Below are 22675 nucleotides of genomic sequence, written 5' to 3'. Positions count from 1 at the left end.
AGAATTAAAAAAAAAATTCTTCAAGCCTTTCAGCACACCTACTACTCTAGTACCATTATTAATATATTGGTTATTAATCTTTTGAACAGTGCGCCTGAATACCACTCTTCCTACAAATATAAATATATATATATACATATACATATCTTCAGACTCGCCAGAAACTCAAGTTATGGAGCGGCGTTCTAAAGACCTCTGCTTCATAACCCTGTCCGCCTGCTCTGATGAGGCGGACAGGAATCGCCACAATTCAACCCGATCGAGTACGATCGGGTTGATTGACACCTCCCTGCTGGCGGCCGATTGGCCGCGAATCTGCAGGGGGCGGTGTTGCACCAGCAGCTCTTGTGAGCTGCTAGTGCAATGCTGAATACAGAGAGCTTATTGCTCTCCGCATTCAGCGATGTCTGTCGGACCTGATCCGCACTGTTGGATCAGATCCGACAGACACTTGATAATTCGGCCTCCAAGGCTCTATGGACTAAAGCCATTCTGCTCTATAGGGTGCACTTTTAGGGCTTGCTCATTTTCTAAAAGGCTGAAGTGCTGTTCTGCGTGTGTAGGGCGGTTTAGTTGTCAGACTTAAAAAAAAAAAAGAAGAAGTTCTGCCAGTAATCAAAGAAGATGCCAGTCTCTTGAATTCCATAGAGTAGAAGGAATATGGCCAACAAACATAGCTGAGAGTGGAGGTAGGACTGGCTCTTGCACAAACAGGTTGGCTTTGTTTAAAGGGACATTAAAGTCACTTTCATAATTCAGACAGAACATGTGGTATAAAATAAATTTCCACTTTACTTCTATTATCAAATTTGCTTAAGTCTCTTGGTATCCTCTGTTGAAGAGTAAACCTAGATGGGCTGATAGATACTCAGAAGTGTATATGTGTCTTTTAGCGCTCTATGGCAACAGTATTTGTAACATTGTAAAACATTGCTGCAAACATTGTTGCAGACACTGCTGTTGTAAAGACACGCTCCTATCAGCCTACCTAGGTTCACCCTTCAACAAAGGATATCAAGTAAATGAAGCAAATTTGATGAGAGAAGTAAATTCAAGAGTTGTTTTTTTTTAAATTGTATGCTCTGTCTAAATGATAGAAGTTCCATATTAACCTTACTGTTCCTTTATGTATGGTGAAATAAATAAAGCACATCTTTATTTAGTGGATGATAAAGAGGAAGTGACACATTACCGTTATAATCTCTCTGTCCCTACTGTAGTAGAACATAGCATTTCTGTAAACTGTGGTGGGTAAAATAATCCAGCCATCATGAACTTGGATTATTGTTACTGTTTAACCACAATCTTGTTCTGTTCTGTATTTTGTGCAGGTGACTAAAGAAGATAAAACATTTACCAACATTATGAAATGTTATCGCACACAGCCTCACGCCAAGAGTGATGTAAGTGAATTGCTTACAGCTGTTTGTAGTGGTTTGGGGATATGTTGCTTAATATTTTTTACTGAGGTAGGGGCCTAACTGTGCTTTCCAAAGCAAAATTATTTTACTAGAATATGATTATTATGTCACTTCTCATTTTAATACAACATTGGATGGTTATCCTAATTTAAATCAAAGTAAAGGGACATGAAAGTCAAAATTACACTTTCATGATTCCGATAGAACATGCAAATTTGATCAATTTTCCAATTTACTTCTATTATCAAACACCTAATTCATGCGCAATATCAACTGCCATACCCCCACCGCAAAAACTAAATAAAATGTATTAACCCCTAATCCTCCACCCACCCAAAACGCAAAGTATCTAATTATACTATTAACCCCTAATCCGCCAACCCTCCACATCGCTAACTACCTATTAAAACTATTAACCCCTAAATTGCCAAACCCCCACAGTGCAATCTACCTAATTAAACTATTAACCCCTAAAGGGTCATCCACCCACAATGCAATCTACCTAATTAACCTTTTAACCACTAAACCCCCATCCGCCCACAATGCAAAGTATTAATCTAATCACTAAATCCCCTAACCTAACACCCCTTAATATAACCTCAATTACATAAAATAAAAAAAAAGACTCTCTTACTACAAAATTAATTAAAAATATCAACATTTAAAAAATCCTAATTTAACATTAAAATAAAAAATTCTAACTTTACATAACAAAAAATTAAGATTAAATTAAGATTACAAAAAATAAATAAAATCTAAGATAACAGAAAAAAATAAAATAAATTATCCAAAATAAAAAAATGAAAGACTAAACTACCAATATCCCTTAAAAGGGTCTTTTGTAGGGCATTGCCTTAAAGTTTTACAGCTCTTTTACATAAAAAATTACTAATTACCCCTAACATTACAACCCCCCAAAATAAAAAAGACCTAGCTCTAAAAAAAAAACGAAGCTACCCATTGTCTCTAAAGGGGCATTTGTATGGGCATTGCCCTTAAAAAGGGCAATCAGCTCTTTAGTGCCCATTAAAAAACAAAAAAGCTCTAATCTAAAAAAAGAAAAACACCCTAAAAAAAAAAAAAAAAAGCCTAACACTAACCCCAAAAAATGTACTCACCATTCCTGAATTTCGTAAATCCATCTTCTTCCATGCGGAGCAAAGTCTTCATCCAGGTGACGAAGATCTTTTTTTGGCACTATCTTCCATCTTCATCCCGGCGATGCAGAGCTGGAATTGCGGCGGCAGCAGCGACATCCAGCGTGGAGGGTCCTCTTAATGCAATCGTCCACCGCACTTTGAAGATTGAATGCAAGGTACCCGTTTTATATTGGCGTACCTTGTATTCCTATTGGCTGAAATTTTCAAATCAGCCAATATGATTTCAGTAGCTGTTATCTTATTGGCTGATTTGAAAATTTCAGCCAATAGGAATGCAAGGTACCCCAATATAAAGCGGGTACCTTGCATTCAATCTTCAGTGTGCGGCGGACGATTGCATGAAGAGGACCCTCCACATCGGATGTCTGTGCAGGCGCTGTTCCCGCTCCGCCTCCGTGCCACTAGGATGAAGATGGAAGGTGGTGCCGCCCTGGAAGAAGATCTTTGCCGCCTGGATGAAGACTTTGCTTGGCCTGGAAGATATTTTTAATGGGCAGTAAAAGAGCTGATTGCCCTTTTAAGGGCAATGCCCATAAAAATGCCCCTTTAGGGGTAATGGGTAGGTTTGACTTTTTTAGAGTTAGGTCTTTTTTATTTTGGGGGGTTGGGTGGGTGGGGGGTTTTACTGTTAGGGGTTAGTTTGTATTTTTTATAGAAAAGAGCTGATTTCTTCAGGGCAATGCCCTACAAAAGGCCCTTTTAAGGGTTATTGGTAGTTTAGTGTTAGATTGGTGGGGGTTATTTTGCGGTGGCTTTTTTGTTTTTATAGGGGTATTAGATTAGGTTTAAAAAAATATTTTGGCTAATTTAGTTGATTTTTTTCTGTAATTTTAGATTTTTTATTTTTGTAATATTAGATTTTTTATTTTAATTTAATCTTAGGTGTTTTTTTAATGTAATGTTAGGGTTTTTTATTTTAATGTTGTTAGGATTTTTTATTTTGGTAAGTTTTAATTTATTTTTTAGGGAGATAGTCTTTTTAATTTTATTTAATTGGGGATAACTTAGGGGGTGTTAGGTTAGGGGCTTAGTGGTAAGATTAACACTTTGCGTTGTGGGGTATGGTGGTTTAGGGTGATTTAGGGGTTAATAGGTTAATTAGGTAGATTACGTTGTGGGGGGTTGGCAGATTAGGGGTTAATAGGGTAATTAGGGACTTTGCGTTGTGGGGGGAAGGCGGTTTAGGGCTTAATAGGTTAATTAGGTAGATTGCCTTGTAGCGGGTTGGCAGGTTAAGGGTTAATAGGGTAATTAGGTATTTTGAGTTGTGGGGGGTGGCGCTTTAGGGGTTAATAGTGTTAATAGGTACTTTGCGTTGTGGGGGATGGTGGTTTAGAGGTTAATACGTTTATTAGCTAGTTTGCGATGTGGGGGTTGGCGGATTAGGAGTTAATAGTTTAAATAAGTAGTCTGTATTGTGGGGGGTTGGTAGTTTAGAGGTTAATACATTTTATTATTAGTTGCGATGTGGGGGGATGGCGGATTAGGGATTTTGACGTGTCGGGTTCATTTTTGGGAGGCAGGTTAGACTTTTACGTGCGTTTTAAACTTTTTTTTGTTTTTTACTTAGGCGCCGGCAGATAATATACTGCTGTAATTCACTGGCGACTCCAGAAATGGTTATTTCTGCTGGTTTATCCGATTTACAGCAGTGTCTGATATGCCAGCACCGTATATGTGATTCACCCGATGTGCAAGGTGAACTTACGGGCGGCATGAATTTCAGCTTTTGGGCTGAAACCTACGCCGCATATGTAATCTCGCCCCAGATGTGTTCAGCTTGGTCTCATTTGTGCATTGTTGTAGTTGAGCTGACTTTAACTATGTTCAGAGGATAAACACTGTTATATACAAGCAACAGTACAATAGTAAAATGTTCTATAACTAGAGCACTTTCATTTTCGACTTATGTCTTTTAATACATTTTAACATTGCTGCCAGTTGCCTTTATTTATGTTTTTTTAATTCTGTATTGTTTCCTAAGTATTCACATATCAGTAAAGTAACAGAAGTGTTTACAGCAAGTTACTTGTAAAAATAATGTATATTGACAGAAACACAAAGTTCTATCATTTTTAAAAACGTACTTCTATATGTATACAAATAACCGTGCTATTGTGTTGAGATTTCATTCAAATACAATATTTCAATTTTAAACTGTATTTTCTAACAATAATAGGATAGTTTGTGAAGTAAGTAAATGTTACAATGTAAGTGGCAAAGATCTATAACTGCTTCTATGCATATGATGAGGATGGGTCGCTTTGCAGATCTCTGCCTTAGAGCGCCTGACAACCTGTTCTTGTCATGAATGGGAATCACTGATCAGACGCTGTGATTGGCTATTCCTCGCACTGCAGGCCTCATTAGTGGTGGTAATAGTGGGCAGCATTCCCAGAGCTACATGGGCTGGTGATGTCACCACGAACATTTGTGGTGACATCACAGAGGGGACGGGACCAAGAACTGAGAGGCAGGTAAGGGAGCTGGATGGGAGGGAGGCTTTTTAAACGCCTTAATCTCAGCTCCCTTACTAGCCATAGACTTAAAAAAAAAACTTTTTAAAAGAATCACCTGATATTTCAAATGACGACATTAAAAGTCACAAACACCCAGATCTACTTTTTTTAAAAGGAAAAACACAGCACTGGGAATGGTACTCAATAAAAAAAATCTGTTATGTCTTGAGACCTCTAATAATGTTTATTTCATAGTAGATAAGTCCCTATCTAAAAAAAAAAATGAACTTTGTCTGTATAGCCAGGTGGTCACTATAGTAACAGTGATTACCTTGAAAGAAGAAAAGTGTTTTTACTAGGGGCCTTTCTAGTTTATAATATAACCCCTGCAAGTCCATATGGGCCCCTATTTCACATGTGGCTATCACTGATGACAAGCAGTAGTCACTTGGCCATTTTCACAATTTTGTTTTTTATTTATTTAGGGAAGAAATAAAAGTATATAAATCTCTTGTACATAGACAAGACATAATGAACTTGCATTTGAAAATACATGCAAGTTAAACATTAATGTCTGTAAATACAGCAATTTTCCTATTTTTTTGCTTTAACGTTTGTCCATTTTCAATATTATTTACTCAATCAAATCTCTACTTAAATATAAATTTTATTTTTAATTTTTTTGGCTGCAAATATCTCACATGCCATGAAATATAAATATAATAATGGTATATTCTGAATCTGTTTAGCCTGTTGAAAACAAACAAATATATTATTTGCATTGGTCACTCACTGAGATTTGACTTCCAGTTGTGTTTAAATGCAAAAAATGCTCACAATTTTCCTTAGCATAGGGTTGTGAAAAGGCTTAGCAGTAAAAGGGTTAACGAAATGTCTAATTTGGTGCAGTTGTATGATATTATTAGTTTTAATTTATATCTGATGTATAAGACTTTCAATTCTGCATATTACTTTCTAACTCACATAGGTTTATAGAAATGTCCTCTTAAAGAGGCAGAGGAGACATTCTGGGAGCAGCGATTGCCAGACGGACTCTCCAACAGACAGCCACAAAGATCTCAGTAAGAAGTCTTGTAACTTTTTTTAAACCAACAAAATAGCATGTAATACGAAGTATTAAGTTGGTGCTTCTTCTAACCATGATATATTAAATATATATAAAAACTGTACAAATGTCTGATTTCATTCTGGGACAATTCATTTTCACAATGTATAAATAACCTTGCCCCTGCCCCACAAAGAAGAAGAAGAAGAAAAAAACACCAGACATAAATATTTCCAACAATAAATCACCCTATCTGTATTTTTCCATATTATGATAACTATGTTTACATTCACCCACTTCTCCAATTTGTAAGATCTCAAACGTGTATTTCCTTTGAAAACCAATGGTCTAGAAGCCCTGCCTCTAATAAATAGAATGAGAATATTTGTTGCTGCCAGGTGATCATTATTACTATGATGATCACATGACTGTATAATTACATAAAGCCCCTTACATAATTTGAAACAGGAGAATACCATCATGAGGGCTTATTTAGAGTTGTAAGACTCCAACATAGGACCAGTTCTGTCAGGTTTTGTTTGTTAGTCACCTGAGATTCGCTTACTTCATCATTCATATTATGAAGGGCAGAGAGGTCTACTCAGCATCATAATTGTGTTCAAAATGTATGGTTTTGTCTTGAGATTGCTGTTGTAATGTTAATCAGCTAATAGCTATCTGGATGTGTGGTCCTTTATTTGAAAGATTTGCTTCTTCCCTTTTAAACAAGAGGAGAGTTCCTCCATTGTGGTGCTTATGAGGGAGTGCTGGAGTCTCTTTTACAGCTTAGAACACCCTAAAATTCACATAGTAGACTGATACAATAGGGGGGTTAAACAACCTATTTCTTCCTAATGGTAGTGAGAGTCCACGATTCTTATTCTTACTATTGGAAAATACATCACCTGGCCACCAGGAGGAGGTAAAGACATCCCAAACAGAGCATTCAAATATCCCTCCCACTTCCCCCACCATCCCAGTAGTTCTTTGCCTAATCATAGAGGTAGGCGGAGATCAGAGGTGCTCAGCAGGATTTAATCTAAGTTAACCCTTACTGGATTGTTTACCCCTCTTTCATATAAAGTTATGTTAGGAGATAGGGGTCTGGTCTTTTTGTCATGTAATTCCTAGACTAAAACAAGTGAGCAGGGCAAGGACACCTCCTCTGCTTCAAGCAGGTTAAGCAAAGAATGTCTCTGAGGGGATCAAACTTCATGCATTCCTTCATGTCCATTTAAATGTGTTACTGGTCATTAATATGAATTTGTAAGCTTTGTATGTATGATACATTACACATTTAATAAATAATAAATTAAATGTTACTTTAAACTTGTACTATTGATTTTTTATTTATTGCTGCTTAACTACTTATAAATTATTATTATTATTATAAATTAATTAATAAATGAATCTGCTGTCTATTGTGTTAGAGGTTTTCTTTCTTTCTTTCAGACAGATTTTCCCTGAATATGTTACACTAATGATACTGTCATAAATTTGATCTCATTGGGCATTTTGTTGGCATTTGCAAACCTCCTACGGAGCATTGACTATGAACCCTTTATTTGCAGGCAGCAGTGAGTTCACTCCCATAATGAGATCTAGCAGCACATTACCCATAACACCACACCGAACATCCCCGCAGACTACTAAAGGAGTGACTGCAGCCAACAGTGATGTGGATGAAAAAGAGAGGGGCGATCTTGTTCAGTTCTACAATAATATTTACACCGAGAAAATCAAAACCTTTGCCATGAGATACTCTCAGACTAATTCTGTAAGTGTTCCATGGGCAGCCGGCCTTTATAAAGTCTTATAGCAACATGTTATTTCAGAAATCTCTGATCAGTTTATAAAGTACATAAATCTCTGGTCTGTTGTCATCTTGTTTACTGACATTTTTATTGATCCATTTCACTTAGTGAAATCAGAGAATGCTCTTTAAAATAGGTTTCTCTAGTGCTAGCACATCTGCAAAACTATTATTTCTCCAACATAGGTGTGTCCGGTCCACGGCGTCATCCTTACTTGCGGGATATTCTCCTCCCCAACAGGAAATGGCAAAGAGCCCAGCAAAGCTGGTCACATGATCCCTCCTAGGCTCCGCCTACCCCAGTCATTCTCTTTGCCGTTGTACAGGCAACATCTCCACGGAGATGGCTTAGAGTTTTTTAGTGTTTAACTGTAGTTTTTATTATTCAATCAAGAGTTTGTTATTTTGAAATAGTGCTGGTATGTACTATTTACTCAGAAACAGAAAAGAGATGAAGATTTCTGTTTGTATGAGGAAAATGATTTTAGCAACCGTAACTAAAATCCATGGCTGTTCCACACAGGACTGTTGAGAGCTATTAACTTCAGTTGGGGGAACAGTATGCAGTCTCTTGCTGCTTGAGGTATGACACATTCTAACAAGACGATGTAATGCTGGAAGCTGTCATTTTCCCTATGGGATCCGGTAAGCCATGTTTATTACGATCATAAATAAGGGCTTCACAAGGGCTTATTAAGACTGTAGACTTTTCTGGGCTAAATCGATTCATTATTAACACATATTTAGCCTTGAGGAATCATTTTATCTGGGTTTTTTGATATAAGAATATCGGCAGGCACTGTATTAGGCACCTTATTCCTTAGGGGCTTTCCCAAAGCATAAGCAGAGCCTCATTTTCGCGCCGGTGTGGCGCACTTGTTTTTGAGAGGCATGGCATGCAGTCGCATGTGTGTGGAGCTCTGATACTTAGAAAAGACTTTCTGAAGGCGTCATTTGGTATCGTATTCCCCTTTGGGCTTGGTTGGGTCTCAGCAAAGCAGATACCAGGGACTGTAAAGGGGTTAAAGCTTAAAACGGCTCCGGTTCCGTTATTTTAAGGGTTAAAGCTTCCAAATTTGGTGTGCAATACTTCTAAGGCTTTAAGACACTGTGGTGAAAATTTGGTGAATTTTGTACAATTCCTTCATGTTTTTTCGCAATTGCAGTAATAAAGTGTGTTCAGTTTAAAATTTAAAGTGACAGTAACGGTTTTATTTTAAAACGTTTTTTGTACTTTGTTATCAAGTTTATGCCTGTTTAACATGTCTGAACTACCAGATAGACTGTGTTCTGAATGTGGGGAAGCCAGAATTCCTATTCATTTAAATAAATGTGATTTATGTGATAATGACAATGATGCCCAAGATGATTCCTCAAGTGAGGGGAGTAAGCATGGTACTGCATCATTCCCTCCTTCGTCTACACGAGTCTTGCCCACTCAGGAGGCCCCTAGTACATCTAGCGCGCCAATACTCCTTACTATGCAACAATTAACGGCTGTAATGGATAATTCTGTCAAAAACATTTTAGCCCAAATGAACACTTGTCAGCGTAAGCGCGGCTGCTCTGTTTTAGATACTGAAGAGCATGGCAACGCTGATACTAATATCTCTGAAGGGCCCCTAACCCAGTCTGATGGGGCCAGGGAGGTTTTGTCTGAGGGAGAAATTACTGATTCAGGGAACATTTCTCAACAGGCTGATCCTGATGTGATTGCATTTAAATTTAAGTTGGAACATCTCCGCATTCTGCTTAAGGAGGTATTATCCACTCTGGATGATTGTGACAAGTTGGTCATCCCAGAGAAGCTATGTAAAATGGACAAGTTCCTAGAGGTGCCGGGGCTCCCAGAAGCTTTTCCTATACCCAAGCGGGTGGCGGACATTGTTAATAAAGAATGGGAAAGGCCCGGTATTCCTTTCGTCCCTCCCCCCATATTTAAAAAATTGTTTCCTTTGGTCGACCCCAGAAAGGACTTATGGCAGACAGTCCCCAAGGTCGAGGGAGCGGTTTCCACTTTAAACAAACGCACCACTATACCCATAGAGGATAGTTGTGCTTTCAAAGATCCTATGGATAAGAAATTAGAAGGTTTGCTTAAAAAGATGTTTGTTCAGCAGGGTTACCTTCTACAACCAATTGCATGCATTGTCCCTGTCGCTACAGCCGCATGTTTCTGGTTCGATGAGCTGATAAAGGCGGTCGATAGTGATTCTCCTCCTTATGAGGAGATTATGGACAGAATCAATGCTCTCAAATTGGCTAATTCTTTCACCCTAGACGCCACTTTGCAATTGGCTAGGTTAGCGGCTAAGAATTCTGGGTTTGCTATTGTGGCGCGCAGAGCGCTTTGGTTGAAATCTTGGTCGGCTGATGCGTCTTCCAAGAACAAGCTACTTAACATTCCTTTCAAGGGGAAAACGCTGTTTGGCCCTGACTTGAAAGAGATTATCTCTGATATCTCTGGGGGTAAGGGCCACGCCCTTCCTCAGGATCGGCCTTTCAAGGCAAAAAATAAACCTAATTTTCGTCCCTTTCGTAGAAACGGACCAGCCCGAGGTGCTACGTCCTCTAAGCAAGAGGGTAATACTTCTCAAGCCAAGCCAGCTTGGAGACCAATGCAAGGCTGGAACAAGGGAAAGCAGGCCAAGAAACCTGCCGCTGCTACCAAGACTGCATGAAATGTTGGCCCCCGATCCGGGACCGGATCTGGTGGGGGGCAGACTCTCTCTCTTCGCTCAGGCTTGGGCAAGAGATGTTCTGGATCCTTGGGCGCTAGAAATAGTCTCCCAAGGTTATCTTCTGGAATTCAAGGGACTTCCCCCAAGGGGGAGGTTCCACAGGTCTCAGTTGTCTTCAGACCACATAAAAAGACAGGCATTCTTACATTGTGTAGAAGACCTGTTAAAAATGGGAGTGATTCATCCTGTTCCATTAAGAGAACAAGGGATGGGGTTCTACTCCAATCTGTTCATAGTTCCCAAAAAAGAGGGAACGTTCAGACCAATCTTAGATCTCAAGATCTTAAACAAGTTTCTCAAGGTTCCATCGTTCAAGATGGAAACCATTCGAACTATTATTCCTTCCATCCAGGAAGGTCAATTCATGACCACGGTGGATTTAAAGGATGCGTATCTACATATTCCTATCCACAAGGAACATCATCGGTTCCTAAGGTTCGCATTCCTGGACAAGCATTACCAGTTCGTGGCGCTTCCTTTCGGATTAGCCACTGCTCCAAGGATTTTCACAAAGGTACTAGGGTCCCTTCTAGCTGTGCTAAGACCAAGGGGCATTGCTGTAGTACCTTACTTGGACGACATTCTGATTCAAGCGTCGTCCCTTCCTCAAGCAAAGGCTCACACGGACATCGTCCTGGCCTTTCTCAGATCTCACGGATGGAAAGTGAACGCGGAAAAGAGTTCTCTATCTCCGTCAACAAGGGTTCCCTTCTTGGGAACAATAATAGACTCCTTAGAAATGAGGATATTTCTGACAGAGGCCAGAAAATCAAAGCTTCTAGACTCTTGTCGGATACTTCATTCCGTTCCTCTTCCTTCCATAGCTCAGTGCATGGAAGTGATCGGGTTGATGGTAGCGGCTATGGACATAGTTCCTTTTGCGCGCATTCATCTAAGACCATTACAACTGTGCATGCTCAGTCAGTGGAATGGGGATTATACAGACTTGTCTCCGAAGATACAAGTAAATCAGAGGACCAGAGACTCACTCCGTTGGTGGCTGTCCCTGGACAACCTGTCACAAGGGATGACATTCCGCAGACCAGAGTGGGTCATTGTCACGACCGACGCCAGTCTGATGGGCTGGGGCGCGGTCTGGGGATCCCTGAAAGCTCAGGGTCTTTGGTCTCGGGAAGAATCTCTTCTACCGATAAATATTCTGGAACTGAGAGCGATATTCAATGCTCTCAAGGCTTGGCCTCAGCTAGCGAGGGCCAAGTTCATACGGTTTCAATCAGACAACATGACAACTGTTGCGTACATCAACCATCAGGGGGGAACAAGGAGTTCCCTGGCGATGGAAGAAGTGACCAAAATCATTCTATGGGCGGAGTCTCACTCCTGCCACCTGTCCGCTATCCACATCCCAGGAGTGGAAAATTGGGAAGCGGATTTTCTGAGTCGTCAGACATTGCATCCGGGGGAGTGGGAACCCCATCCGGAAATCTTTGCCCAAGTCACTCAGCTGTGGGGCATTCCAGACATGGATCTGATGGCCTCTCGTCAGAACTTCAAAGTTCCTTGCTACGGGTCCAGATCCAGGGATCCCAAGGCGGCTCTAGTGGATGCACTAGTAGCACCTTGGACCTTCAAACTAGCTTATGTGTTCCCGCCGTTCCCTCTCATCCCCAGGCTGGTAGCCAGGATCAATCAGGAGAGGGCGTCGGTGATCTTGATAGCTCCTGCGTGGCCACGCAGGACTTGGTATGCAGATCTGGTGAATATGTCATCGGCTCCACCTTGGAAGCTACCTTTGAGACGAGACCTTCTTGTTCAGGGTCCGTTCGAACATCCGAACCTGGTTTCACTCCAGCTGACTGCTTGGAGATTGAACGCTTGATCTTATCGAAGCGAGGGTTCTCAGATTCTGTTATCGATACTCTTGTTCAGGCCAGAAAGCCTGTAACTAGAAAGATTTACCACAAAATTTGGAAAAAATATATCTGTTGGTGTGAATCTAAAGGATTCCCTTGGGACAAGGTTAAGATTCCTAAGATTCTATCCTTCCTTCAAGAAGGATTGGAAAAAGGATTATCTGCAAGTTCCCTGAAGGGACAGATTTCTGCCTTGTCTGTGTTACTTCACAAAAAGCTGGCAGCTGTGCCAGATGTTCAAGCCTTTGTTCAGGCTCTGGTTAGAATTAAGCCTGTTTACAAACCTTTGACTCCTCCTTGGAGTCTCAATTTGGTTCTTTCAGTTCTTCAGGGGGTTCCGTTTGAACCCTTACATTCCGTTGATATTAAGTTATTATCTTGGAAAGTTTTGTTTTTGGTTGCAATCTCTTCTGCTAGAAGAGTTTCAGAATTATCTGCTCTGCAGTGTTCTCCTCCTTATCTGGTGTTCCATGCAGATAAGGTGGTTTTACGTACTAAACCTGGTTTTCTTCCAAAAGTTGTTTCTAACAAAAACATTAACCAGGAGATTATCGTACCTTCTCTGTGTCCGAAACCAGTTTCAAAGAAGGAACGTTTGTTGCACAATTTGGATGTTGTTCGCGCTCTAAAATTCTATTTAGATGCTACAAAGGATTTTAGACAAACATCTTCCTTGTTTGTTGTTTATTCCGGGAAAAGGAGAGGTCAAAAAGCAACTTCTACCTCTCTCTCTTCTTGGATTAAAAGCATCATCAGATTGGCTTACGAGACTGCCGGACGGCAGCCTCCCGAAAGAATCACAGCTCATTCCACTAGGGCTGTGGCTTCCACATGGGCCTTCAAGAACGAGGCTTCTGTTGATCAGATATGTAGGGCAGCGACTTGGTCTTCACTGCACACTTTTACCAAATTTTACAAGTTTGATACTTTTGCTTCTTCTGAGGCTATTTTTGGGAGAAAGGTTTTGCAAGCCGTGGTGCTTTCCATTTAGGTGACCTGATTTGCTCCCTCCCTTCATCCGTGTCCTAAAGCTTTGGTATTGGTTCCCACAAGTAAGGATGACGCCGTGGACCGGACACACCTATGTTGGAGAAAACAGAATTTATGTTTACCTGATAAATTACTTTCTCCAACGGTGTGTCCGGTCCACGGCCCGCCCTGGTTTTTTTAATCAGGTCTGATAATTTATTTTCTTTAACTACAGTCACCACGGTACCATATGGTTTCTCCTATGCTAATATTCCTCCTTAACGTCGGTCGAATGACTGGGGTAGGCGGAGCCTAGGAGGGATCATGTGACCAGCTTTGCTGGGCTCTTTGCCATTTCCTGTTGGGGAGGAGAATATCCCGCAAGTAAGGATGACGCCGTGGACCGGACACACCGTTGGAGAAAGTAATTTATCAGGTAAACATAAATTCTGTTTTTTAACTGCTTGTTTTATCAAGGCCACAATTCCTGTGACATCATCAAAGTTGCATTTTTAGATTTCCTATTTTTTTTTCTCTTGTAAGGTGTATCCAGTCCACGGATTCATCCTTTACTTGTGGGATATTCTCCTTCCCAATGTGAATGTGGTGTTAGAATTGTAGTTTTTATTTTCTTCAAGCAAAAGTTTGTTATTTTAAATGGTACCGGTTTGTACTATTTACTCTCTAGCAGAAAAGAGATGAAGATTTCTGCCGAGAGGAAGATGATTTTAGCATGTTGTAACTAAAATCCACTGCTTGTTCCCACACAGCACTGAGGAGTACCAGAAAACTTCAGTTGGGGGGAACGGTTTGCAGGTTAGGCTGCAATAAGGTATGTTCAGTCATTTATTTCTAGACAAGACTGTGATAATGCTAGAAGAGACTGACAATATCCCCATGAAGGGAGGGTAAGCTGTGTTCAGAGACTCAGTAAGGAATTGCAAGCTTACATAACAGGGCTAGTTTATGCTGGTTGACACTAATTCAGGGCAAACAATTTTTTTATTGAAAATATAGTTTTGTAAGACACTTTGAAGGTCCCTTTGGGTTTCTTTCAGGGGTTGTTACCCACATGGCTATATTTAATCACTCAGGAGTGTTTCTTTAGGCCTCACAGCTCCGGAGTAGAGTGGGAGGGGCCTAATGTCGCGCCTCAGATGCGCAGTTAAAATTGAATAGAAGTTCATGCTGCTTCACATGGAGGGTCCTGCTGCAGTTTGAGGGCCTATAAGACGCTTTTCCCCCCAAATCTGGTCCCTAAGGGCAGTTAGGGCCACAGCAGAGCTGTGGCAAAGTGCTGTAGAGTTTTTTAACCGGTTGTTGGCTTAATGTTGATCCGGTTTGGGCATTAAGGGGTTAATCGTTTTTATTGCTAGTGGTTCAATCTTACTAAGGCTTTAGGCATATACTGTAAAAATTTCGAAAAGTTTACTGCATTTTTCACTGTTTTGCAAAATTGTGTGCCTTTTTTTATCTCTTAAAGGCACAGTACCGTTTTTTTCAAAGTATGTTTTTCTTTGATTAAAGTGATTTCCAAGCCTGTTTGTGTATACTACTAGTCTGTTAAACATGTCTGACACCAAGGAAATTCCTTGTTCAATGTGTTTACAAGCCATGGTGGAACCCCCTCTCAGAATGTGTCCCACTTGTACTGATATGTCTATACACTTTAAAGATCATATTGTTGCACTTAAAAATGTGGCCCAAGATGATTCTCAGACTGAAGGTAACGAGGGTAGCCCGTCAACCTCTCCCCAAGTGTCACAACCAGTTACGCCTGCTCAAGCGACGCCTAGCACCTCTAGTGCGTCTAACTCTTTTACCTTACAAGAATTGGCGGCAGTCATGGATAATTCCCTCTCAGTATTCTTATCTAAACTGCCCGTGTTACCTGCAAAGCGCGATAGCTCTGTTTTAAGAACAGATTATGAGCATCCTGACGCTTTAGTAGCCGTATCCGATATACCCTCACAACGCTCTTAAGTGGGGGCGAGGGATTTGATGTCTGAGGGAGAAATTTCCGATTCAGGAAAGGTTTCTCCTCAGACAGATTCAGATACATTGGCTTTTAAATTGAAACTAGAACACCTCCGCTTATTGCTCAGGGAGGTATTGGTTACTCTGGATGACTGCGACCCTATGGTGGTTCCAGAGAAATTGTGTAAAATGGACAAGTACCTAGAGGTTCCTGTTTACACTGATGCGTTTCCGGTCCCTAAGAGGATTGCAGATATCGTTACTAGGGAGTGGGATAGACCAGGTGTTCCCTTTGTTCCCCCTCCTGTTTTTAAGAAAATGTTCCCCATATCTGACCCCATGCGGGACTCGTGGCAGACGGTCCCTAAGGTGGAGGGGGCTGTTTCTTCACTTGGTAAACGCACAACCATACCAATTGAAGACAGTTGACCCTATGGATAAAAAGCTAGAGGGTTTACTTAAGAAAATTTTTGTTCAACAAGGTTTTCTTCTCCAACCTATTGCGTGCATTATTCCTGTAACTACTGCAGCTGCTTTCTGGTTTGAGGCGCTGGAAGATGCGCTCCAGACGGAGACCTCATATGAGGACATTATGGACAGAATTAAGGCTCTAAAGCTGGCTAATTCTTTTATCACAGATGCCGCTTTCCAACTAGCTAAGTTAGCGGCAAAAAATTCAGGTTTCGCCATTTTGGCGCGCAGGGCGCTATGGCTAAAGTCCTGGTCGGCCGATGTGTCGTCAAAATCCAAGCTCTTGAACATCCCTTTCAAAGGAAAGACCCTCTTTGGGCCTGAATTGAAAGAGATTATTTCAGAAATCACTGGGGGTAAAGGCCATGCTCTCCCTCAGGACAAGTCCTTTAAGACACAGAATAAACAAAATAATTTTTGTTCCTTTCGGAATTTCAGGAGCGGTCTCGCTTCATCCTCCCCTGCTGCAAAGCAAGAGGGTAACGCTTCACAACCCAGGGCAGCCTGGAAACCTTACCAGGGCTGGAACAAGGGTAAACAGGCCAAAAAGCCTGCAGCTGCCACCAAGACAGCATGAAGGGGTAGCCCCCGATCCGGGACCAGATCTAGTAGGGGGCAGACTCTCTCTCTTCGCTCAGGCCTGGGCAAGAGATGTACACGATCCCTGGGCATTAGAGATTGTATCCCAGGGATATCTTCTAGAATTCAAGGACTCTCCTCCAAGGGGAAGGTTCCTCATTTCTCGTCTGTCTACAGACCAGACAAAGAAAGAGGCGTTTTTACGCTGTGTAGAAGATCTACATACAATGGGAGTGATCCACCCTGTCCCAATTGCGGAACAAGGGCTGGGTTTTTACTCAAATCTGTTTGTGGTTCCCAAAAAAGAAGGAACTTTCAGACCAATCCTGGATCTCAAAATTCTAAACAGATTCCTCAGAGTCCCATCATTCAAGATGGAGACCATTCGGACAACCAATGATCCAGGAAGGTCAATATATGACTACCGTGGATCTAAAGGATACATATCTGCACATTCCTATCCACAAAGATCATCACCAGTTTCTCAGGTTCGCTTTTCTGGGCAAGCATTATCAGTTTGTGGCTCTTCCCTTCGGGTTGGCCACTGCTCCCAGAATTTTTACAAAGATGCTAGGGTCCCTCCTGGCGGTTCTAAGACCGCGGAGCATAGCAGTGGCGCCTTATTTAGACGACATCTTAATTCAGGCGCCGACTTTCCAAAGAACCAAGTCTAATAGTTGGGGCACTCCGGAGTTGGATCTGATGGCGTCCCGTCAGAACACCAAACTTCCTCTCTACGGGTCTAGGTCCCAGGATCCCCAGGCGGTGCTAATAGATGCTCTAGCAGCGCCTTGGTCCTTCAATCTGGCTTATGTTTTTCCACTGTTTCCTCTCCTCCCTCGTCTGGTCGCCAGAATCAAGCAGGAGAAGGCTTCAGTGATTCTGATAGCGCCTGCGTGGTTGGTATGCAGACCTAGTGGACATGTCATCTGTCCCACCATGGACTTTGCCAATGAGGCAGGACCTTCTAATACAAGGTCCTTTCAAGCATCCAAATCTAATTTCTCTGCGTCTGACTGCTTGGAGATTGAACGCTTAATTCTATCAAAGCGTGGTTTCTCTGAGTCGGTTATAGATACTCTGATTCAGGCTAGAAAGCCTGTCACCAGGAAAATCTACCATAAGATATGGCGAAAATATCTTTGTTGGTGTGAATCCAAGGGTTACTCATGGAGTAAGATTAGGATTCCTCGGATATTGTCCTTTCTCCAAGAAGGATTAGAGAAAGGATTGCCTGCTAGTTCTTTAAAAGGACAGATATCTGCTTTGTCTATCCTTTTACACAAGCGTCTGGCAGAAGCACCAGACGTTCAAGCGTTTACTCAGGCTTTAGTCAGAATCAAGCCTGTCTATAGACCTGTGGCTCCGCCTTGGAGTCTAAACTTAGTTCTTTCAGTACTTCAGGGGGTTCCGTTTGAACCTTTACATTCCATAGATATTAAGCTTTTATCTTGGAAAGTTTTGTTTTTGGTAGCTATCTCTTCTGCTCGAAGAGTTTCAGAGTTATCTGCCTTGCAGTGTGATTCACCTTACCTGATTTTCCATGCAGATAAGGTAGTTTTGCGTACCAAACCCGGTTTTCTTCCTAAGGTTGTGTCTAAAAGGAATATTAACCAGGAAATTGTTGTTCCTTCTCTGTGTCCTAATCCTTCTTCGAAGAAGGAACGTCTGTTACACAATCTTGATGTGGTTCGTGCTTTAAAGTTCTATTTACAAGCAACTAAGGATTTCAGACAAACATCTTCATTGTTTGTTGTCTATTCTGGTAAGAGGAGGGGTCAGAAAGCGACTGCTACCACTCTTTCCTTTTGGCTGAAAAGCATAATCCGTTTGGCGTATGAGACTGCTGGCCAGCAGCCTCCTGAAACAATTACTGCTCATTCTACCAGAGCAGTGGCTTCCACATGGGCTTTTAAACATGAGGCTTCTGTTGAACAGATTTGTAAGGCAGCAACTTTGTCTTCGCTGCATACTTTTTCCAAATTTTCCAAATTCAATACTTTTGCTTCTTCGGAGGCTATTTTTGGGAGAAAGGTTTTACAAGCAGTGGTGCCTTCCATTTAAGGTACCTGTCTTGTTCCCTCCCTTCATCCGTGTCCTAAAGCTTTGGTATTGGTATTCCACAAGTAAAGGATGAATCCGTGGACTGGATACACCTTACAAGAGAAAACAGAATTTATGCTTACCTGATAAATTACTTTCTCTTGTCCACGGCCCGTCCTGGCTATTAAGTCAGGTAGATTTTTTGTTTAAACTACAGTCACCACTGCACCCTATGGTTTCTCCTTTTTCTTCCTAACCTTCGGTCGAATGACTGGGGGGTGGAGCTAGAGGGGGAGCTATATGGACAGCTCTGCTGTGTGCTCTTTGCCACTTCCTGTTGGGAAGGAGAATATCCCACAAGTAAAGGATGAATCCGTGGACTGGATACACCTTACAAGAGAAAGTAATTTATCAGGTAAGCATAAATTCTGTTTTCTTCTATTTTTTTTTTTAAATTTATGAATAATATCTGTACTGCAACATGTTTAGCAGAGGCTGTACTGCAACATGTTTAGCAGAGATTTATATAAGCACCAGTTAGAACTGATAGGATAGGAGGATGCTTATGTTAAAGGGACATGAAACCCAAAATTTTTCTTTCATGATTCAGATAGAGAATACAATTTTAAACAACTTTCTAATTTACTCCTATTATCTAATTTGTTTCATTCTCTTTGTATCATTTGTTGAAGGAGCAGCAATGCACTGCTGGTTTCTAACTGAACACATGGATGAGCCAAACACAATCGATATATATATATATATATATATATATATATATATATATATATATATATATGTAGCCACCAGTCAGCAGCTATAACCTAGGTTCTCTGCTGTTCCTGAGCTTGCCTAGATAAACCTTTCAGCAAAGGATAACAAGAGAAGGAAGCAAATTAAATAATAGAAGTAAACTGGAAAGTTGTTTAAAATTGTATGTTCTATCTGAATCATGAAAGATAAATTTTGGGTTTCACATCCCTTTAAATAGCAAAAATAAAAGCATAATATTTTTTTTCCTTATTATGAAACCCAATTTTTTTTCTTTCATGGTTCAGATAGAACATACAATTTTAAACAACTTTCCAGTTTACTTTTACTATTACATGTGCTTCATTCTCATGATATCCTTTGTTGAAGCAGCAGCAATGCACTACTGGAAGCTAGCTGAACGCATTAGGTGATCCAATGACAAGAAGCATATATATGCAAGTACCAATCAACAGCTAGCTCCCAGCAGTGCATGTTGCTCCTGAGCCTACCTAAGTACACTTTTCAACAATGGATACCAAGAGAAAAAAGCAAAGGATATCATGAAAGTAAAACATAAAGGGACAAATTACATGTGGAGCAGTATTTAATGCTGCCGCTCGAGTGCTTACTTCGCTAGAAGTAAGCTATTTGCGTTTTTTCGGGTAGCGCTCGTATTACACAATCAAAGTAAAATGTTTTTGCTTGCGTGCTATCCCAATCTGCATTAAAAGCAGACCTTAGAATATCGCACTTGTGTTAACGTATTCCCACATAAAAGTCAATGGAGCAAAAAAGGTGCGCAAACCTGATTGCATATTCTCAAGTGCACTAACGCGACATGAAAATATGAATATTTCACATTGCAATGTTCTTCACATAGCAGAATATGTTCTATTTATTCAAAGATATATATTTCTACATATATATTATATTGTTTTGGTACAATATATATATTTATACACAGAATATCTATTTATAAATACATGTGAAATATTTACAGTAACTACACATTATTACACTTTATTAAAAATAAATATTGCATACATATGCTTTTACATAGTTTTCATCTACTTAAGTGCAAAGAGCTCCAATGCACACACATATATATATGTGTGTTTATTTGTGTATGTATGTATGTCTGTGTATATATATATATGTGTGTTTATTTGTGTATGTATGTATGTCTGTGTATATATATATATGTGTGTTTATTTGTGTATGTATGTACGTCTGTGTATATATATATATATGTGTGTGTGTGTAAATATGTATTATGTATTTATATGTGTGTGTATATATATATATCTTTAGACATGTATATATATGTATCTCTATGTTAAAGCCCTTTGCCTGCCTTTTTTCCCATAACACCTAGATCTTTGAGCCCTTACAACTATTGTGCAATATTTTTTATTATTATTATTTTTTATTAGATAGTGTTATTATGAGTGTAAGTGTACTTTGTAATCTATTTTTGATATGTTTTATGACTTTTAGTTTTGCAAAACAGTTAAACAGAGCTCTGAGGAATCATTCTTACGTAAATCGCTTAAGCGCAATCACGTTTACTTTCATCTTGTAATACGAGCGGTAAACCCGGCGAGCGTAAACACCAGCAAAAAACTTGTAATGTGGGCCAAAGTTGGTTATAATTGCATGCTCCAACATTTCCTCTTTACTATTAACAATTTGAAATAGTCTATTTTAGTTTTACATCAGCATATGTAGGGGTTGATTTTTAAAGTAAAGTCTTGATCCGAACACACATTGGTGGCGAATAGCATCTTTTTCTGTGTCATACTTCACTGATCTGTCAATTGCAGCTGAAAAAATAAATAAATAAATATATATATATATATATATATATATATATATATATATATATATATATATATATATATATATATATAATACTTAAAATACTCATGAATGATTTGTTTTTAGGGTTATTTTTTTTACTTTAAAGAAAAAAAAACATAAACTTGGATTGTTTGACCAGTCCCTTTAACTGCCTTCACTCTTTAACAGAATGAAACTACGCCGTTGTCTCCTTACCCATCAATAAGGGTCTCGTCTCCACGCCGCATACAGCTGTCACCTAGTTATCCCATTTACATTTCTCCTCACAGTGATGATGCCGGCATAACGCCCCGTGAAAAAGTCTGCTATTTTTTCAACCTTAGTCCTGCAAAGGTAAGTGACAAATACATCCCAGCTTCTATAGGACTTAAAGGGACACTGAACCCAATTTTTTGTGTGATTCAGATAGAGCATGCAATTTTAAGCAACTTTCTAATTTACTCCTATTATCATTTTCTCTTGTTAAGTGTATCCAGTCCACGGATCATCCATTACTTATGGGATATATTCTCCTTCCCAACAGGAAGCTGCAAGAGTCCACCCACAGCAAAGCTGCTATATAGCTCCTCCCCTAACTGCCATTACCAGTCATTCTCTTGCAAGTCTCAACATAGATAGGAGGTCGTGAGAGCCTGTGGTTTTTTATACTTAGTTTATTTCTTCAATCAAAAGTTTGTTATTTTTAAATGGCACCGGAGTGTGCTGTTTATCTCAGGCAGTATTTGGAAGAAGAATCTGCCTGCGTTTTTTCTATGATCTTAGCAGACGTAACTAAGATCCAGTTGCTGTTCTCACACATTCTGAGGAGTAAGGTACTTCAGAGGGGGAATGGCGTGCAGGTTTTCCTGCAAATAAGGTATGTGCAGTAAAATATTTTTCTAAGGAATGGAATTGACTAAGAAAATACTGCTGATACCGAAGTAATGTAAGTACAGCCTTTAAATGCAGTGAAAGCGACTGGTACCAGGCTGATTGATAGAGATATATGCTAAGGTATGTGCAGTAATATATTTTTCTAAGGAATGGAATTGACTAAGAAAATACTGCTGATACCGAAGTAATGTAAGTAAAGCCTTAAATGCAGTGATAGCGACTGGATCAGGCTTATTAATAGACATACATACTCTTATAAGAATGTGTTTTAAAACGTTTGCTGGCATGTTTAATCGTTTTTTAACATATGTTTGGTGATAAAACTTATTGGGGCCTAATTTTTCCACATGGCTGGCTTAAATTTTACATAGAAACAGTTATAGGGAAGGTAATCCACAGCTCAGCTGTGGCAGTTTTGTTGTGTCTGTTTAAAAAAAATGTTTTTTTTTTTTTGTTTGTTTTTTTTTTTTTCTGTTTTTTGCATTAAGGGGTTAATCATCCATTTGCAAGTGGGTGCAATGCTCTGTTAACTTATTACATGTACTGTAAAAATTTCGTTTGATTTACTGCCTTTTTTCACTGTTTTTTAAATTTTGACAAAATTTGTTTCTCTTAA

General features: G+C 39.9%; 1 protein-coding gene across 4 annotated transcripts in view; it reads left to right on the top strand.

Annotated features, from left to right (window-relative positions):
- RBL2 (RB transcriptional corepressor like 2) overlaps positions 1–22675 on the top strand; it is a 194340-nt gene that overhangs the window by 146533 nt on the left and 25132 nt on the right. For all 4 annotated transcript variants that reach the window (XM_053699499.1, XM_053699498.1, XM_053699497.1 and 1 more), the window contains 4 exons: positions 1332–1403; positions 6029–6122; positions 7678–7883; positions 21355–21519. In XM_053699499.1, the coding sequence (XP_053555474.1) occupies positions 1332–1403; positions 6029–6122; positions 7678–7883; positions 21355–21519 (537 nt within the window). The remainder of the gene's footprint in view (positions 1–1331; positions 1404–6028; positions 6123–7677; positions 7884–21354; positions 21520–22675) is intronic.

This window comes from Bombina bombina, chromosome 1 (assembly GCF_027579735.1).
Source record: "Bombina bombina isolate aBomBom1 chromosome 1, aBomBom1.pri, whole genome shotgun sequence".
Classification (NCBI taxonomy): domain Eukaryota; kingdom Metazoa; phylum Chordata; class Amphibia; order Anura; family Bombinatoridae; genus Bombina; species Bombina bombina.
The sequence above is the reverse complement of the archived record's forward strand: the minus strand, read 5'-3'. Positions and strand labels throughout refer to the sequence as shown.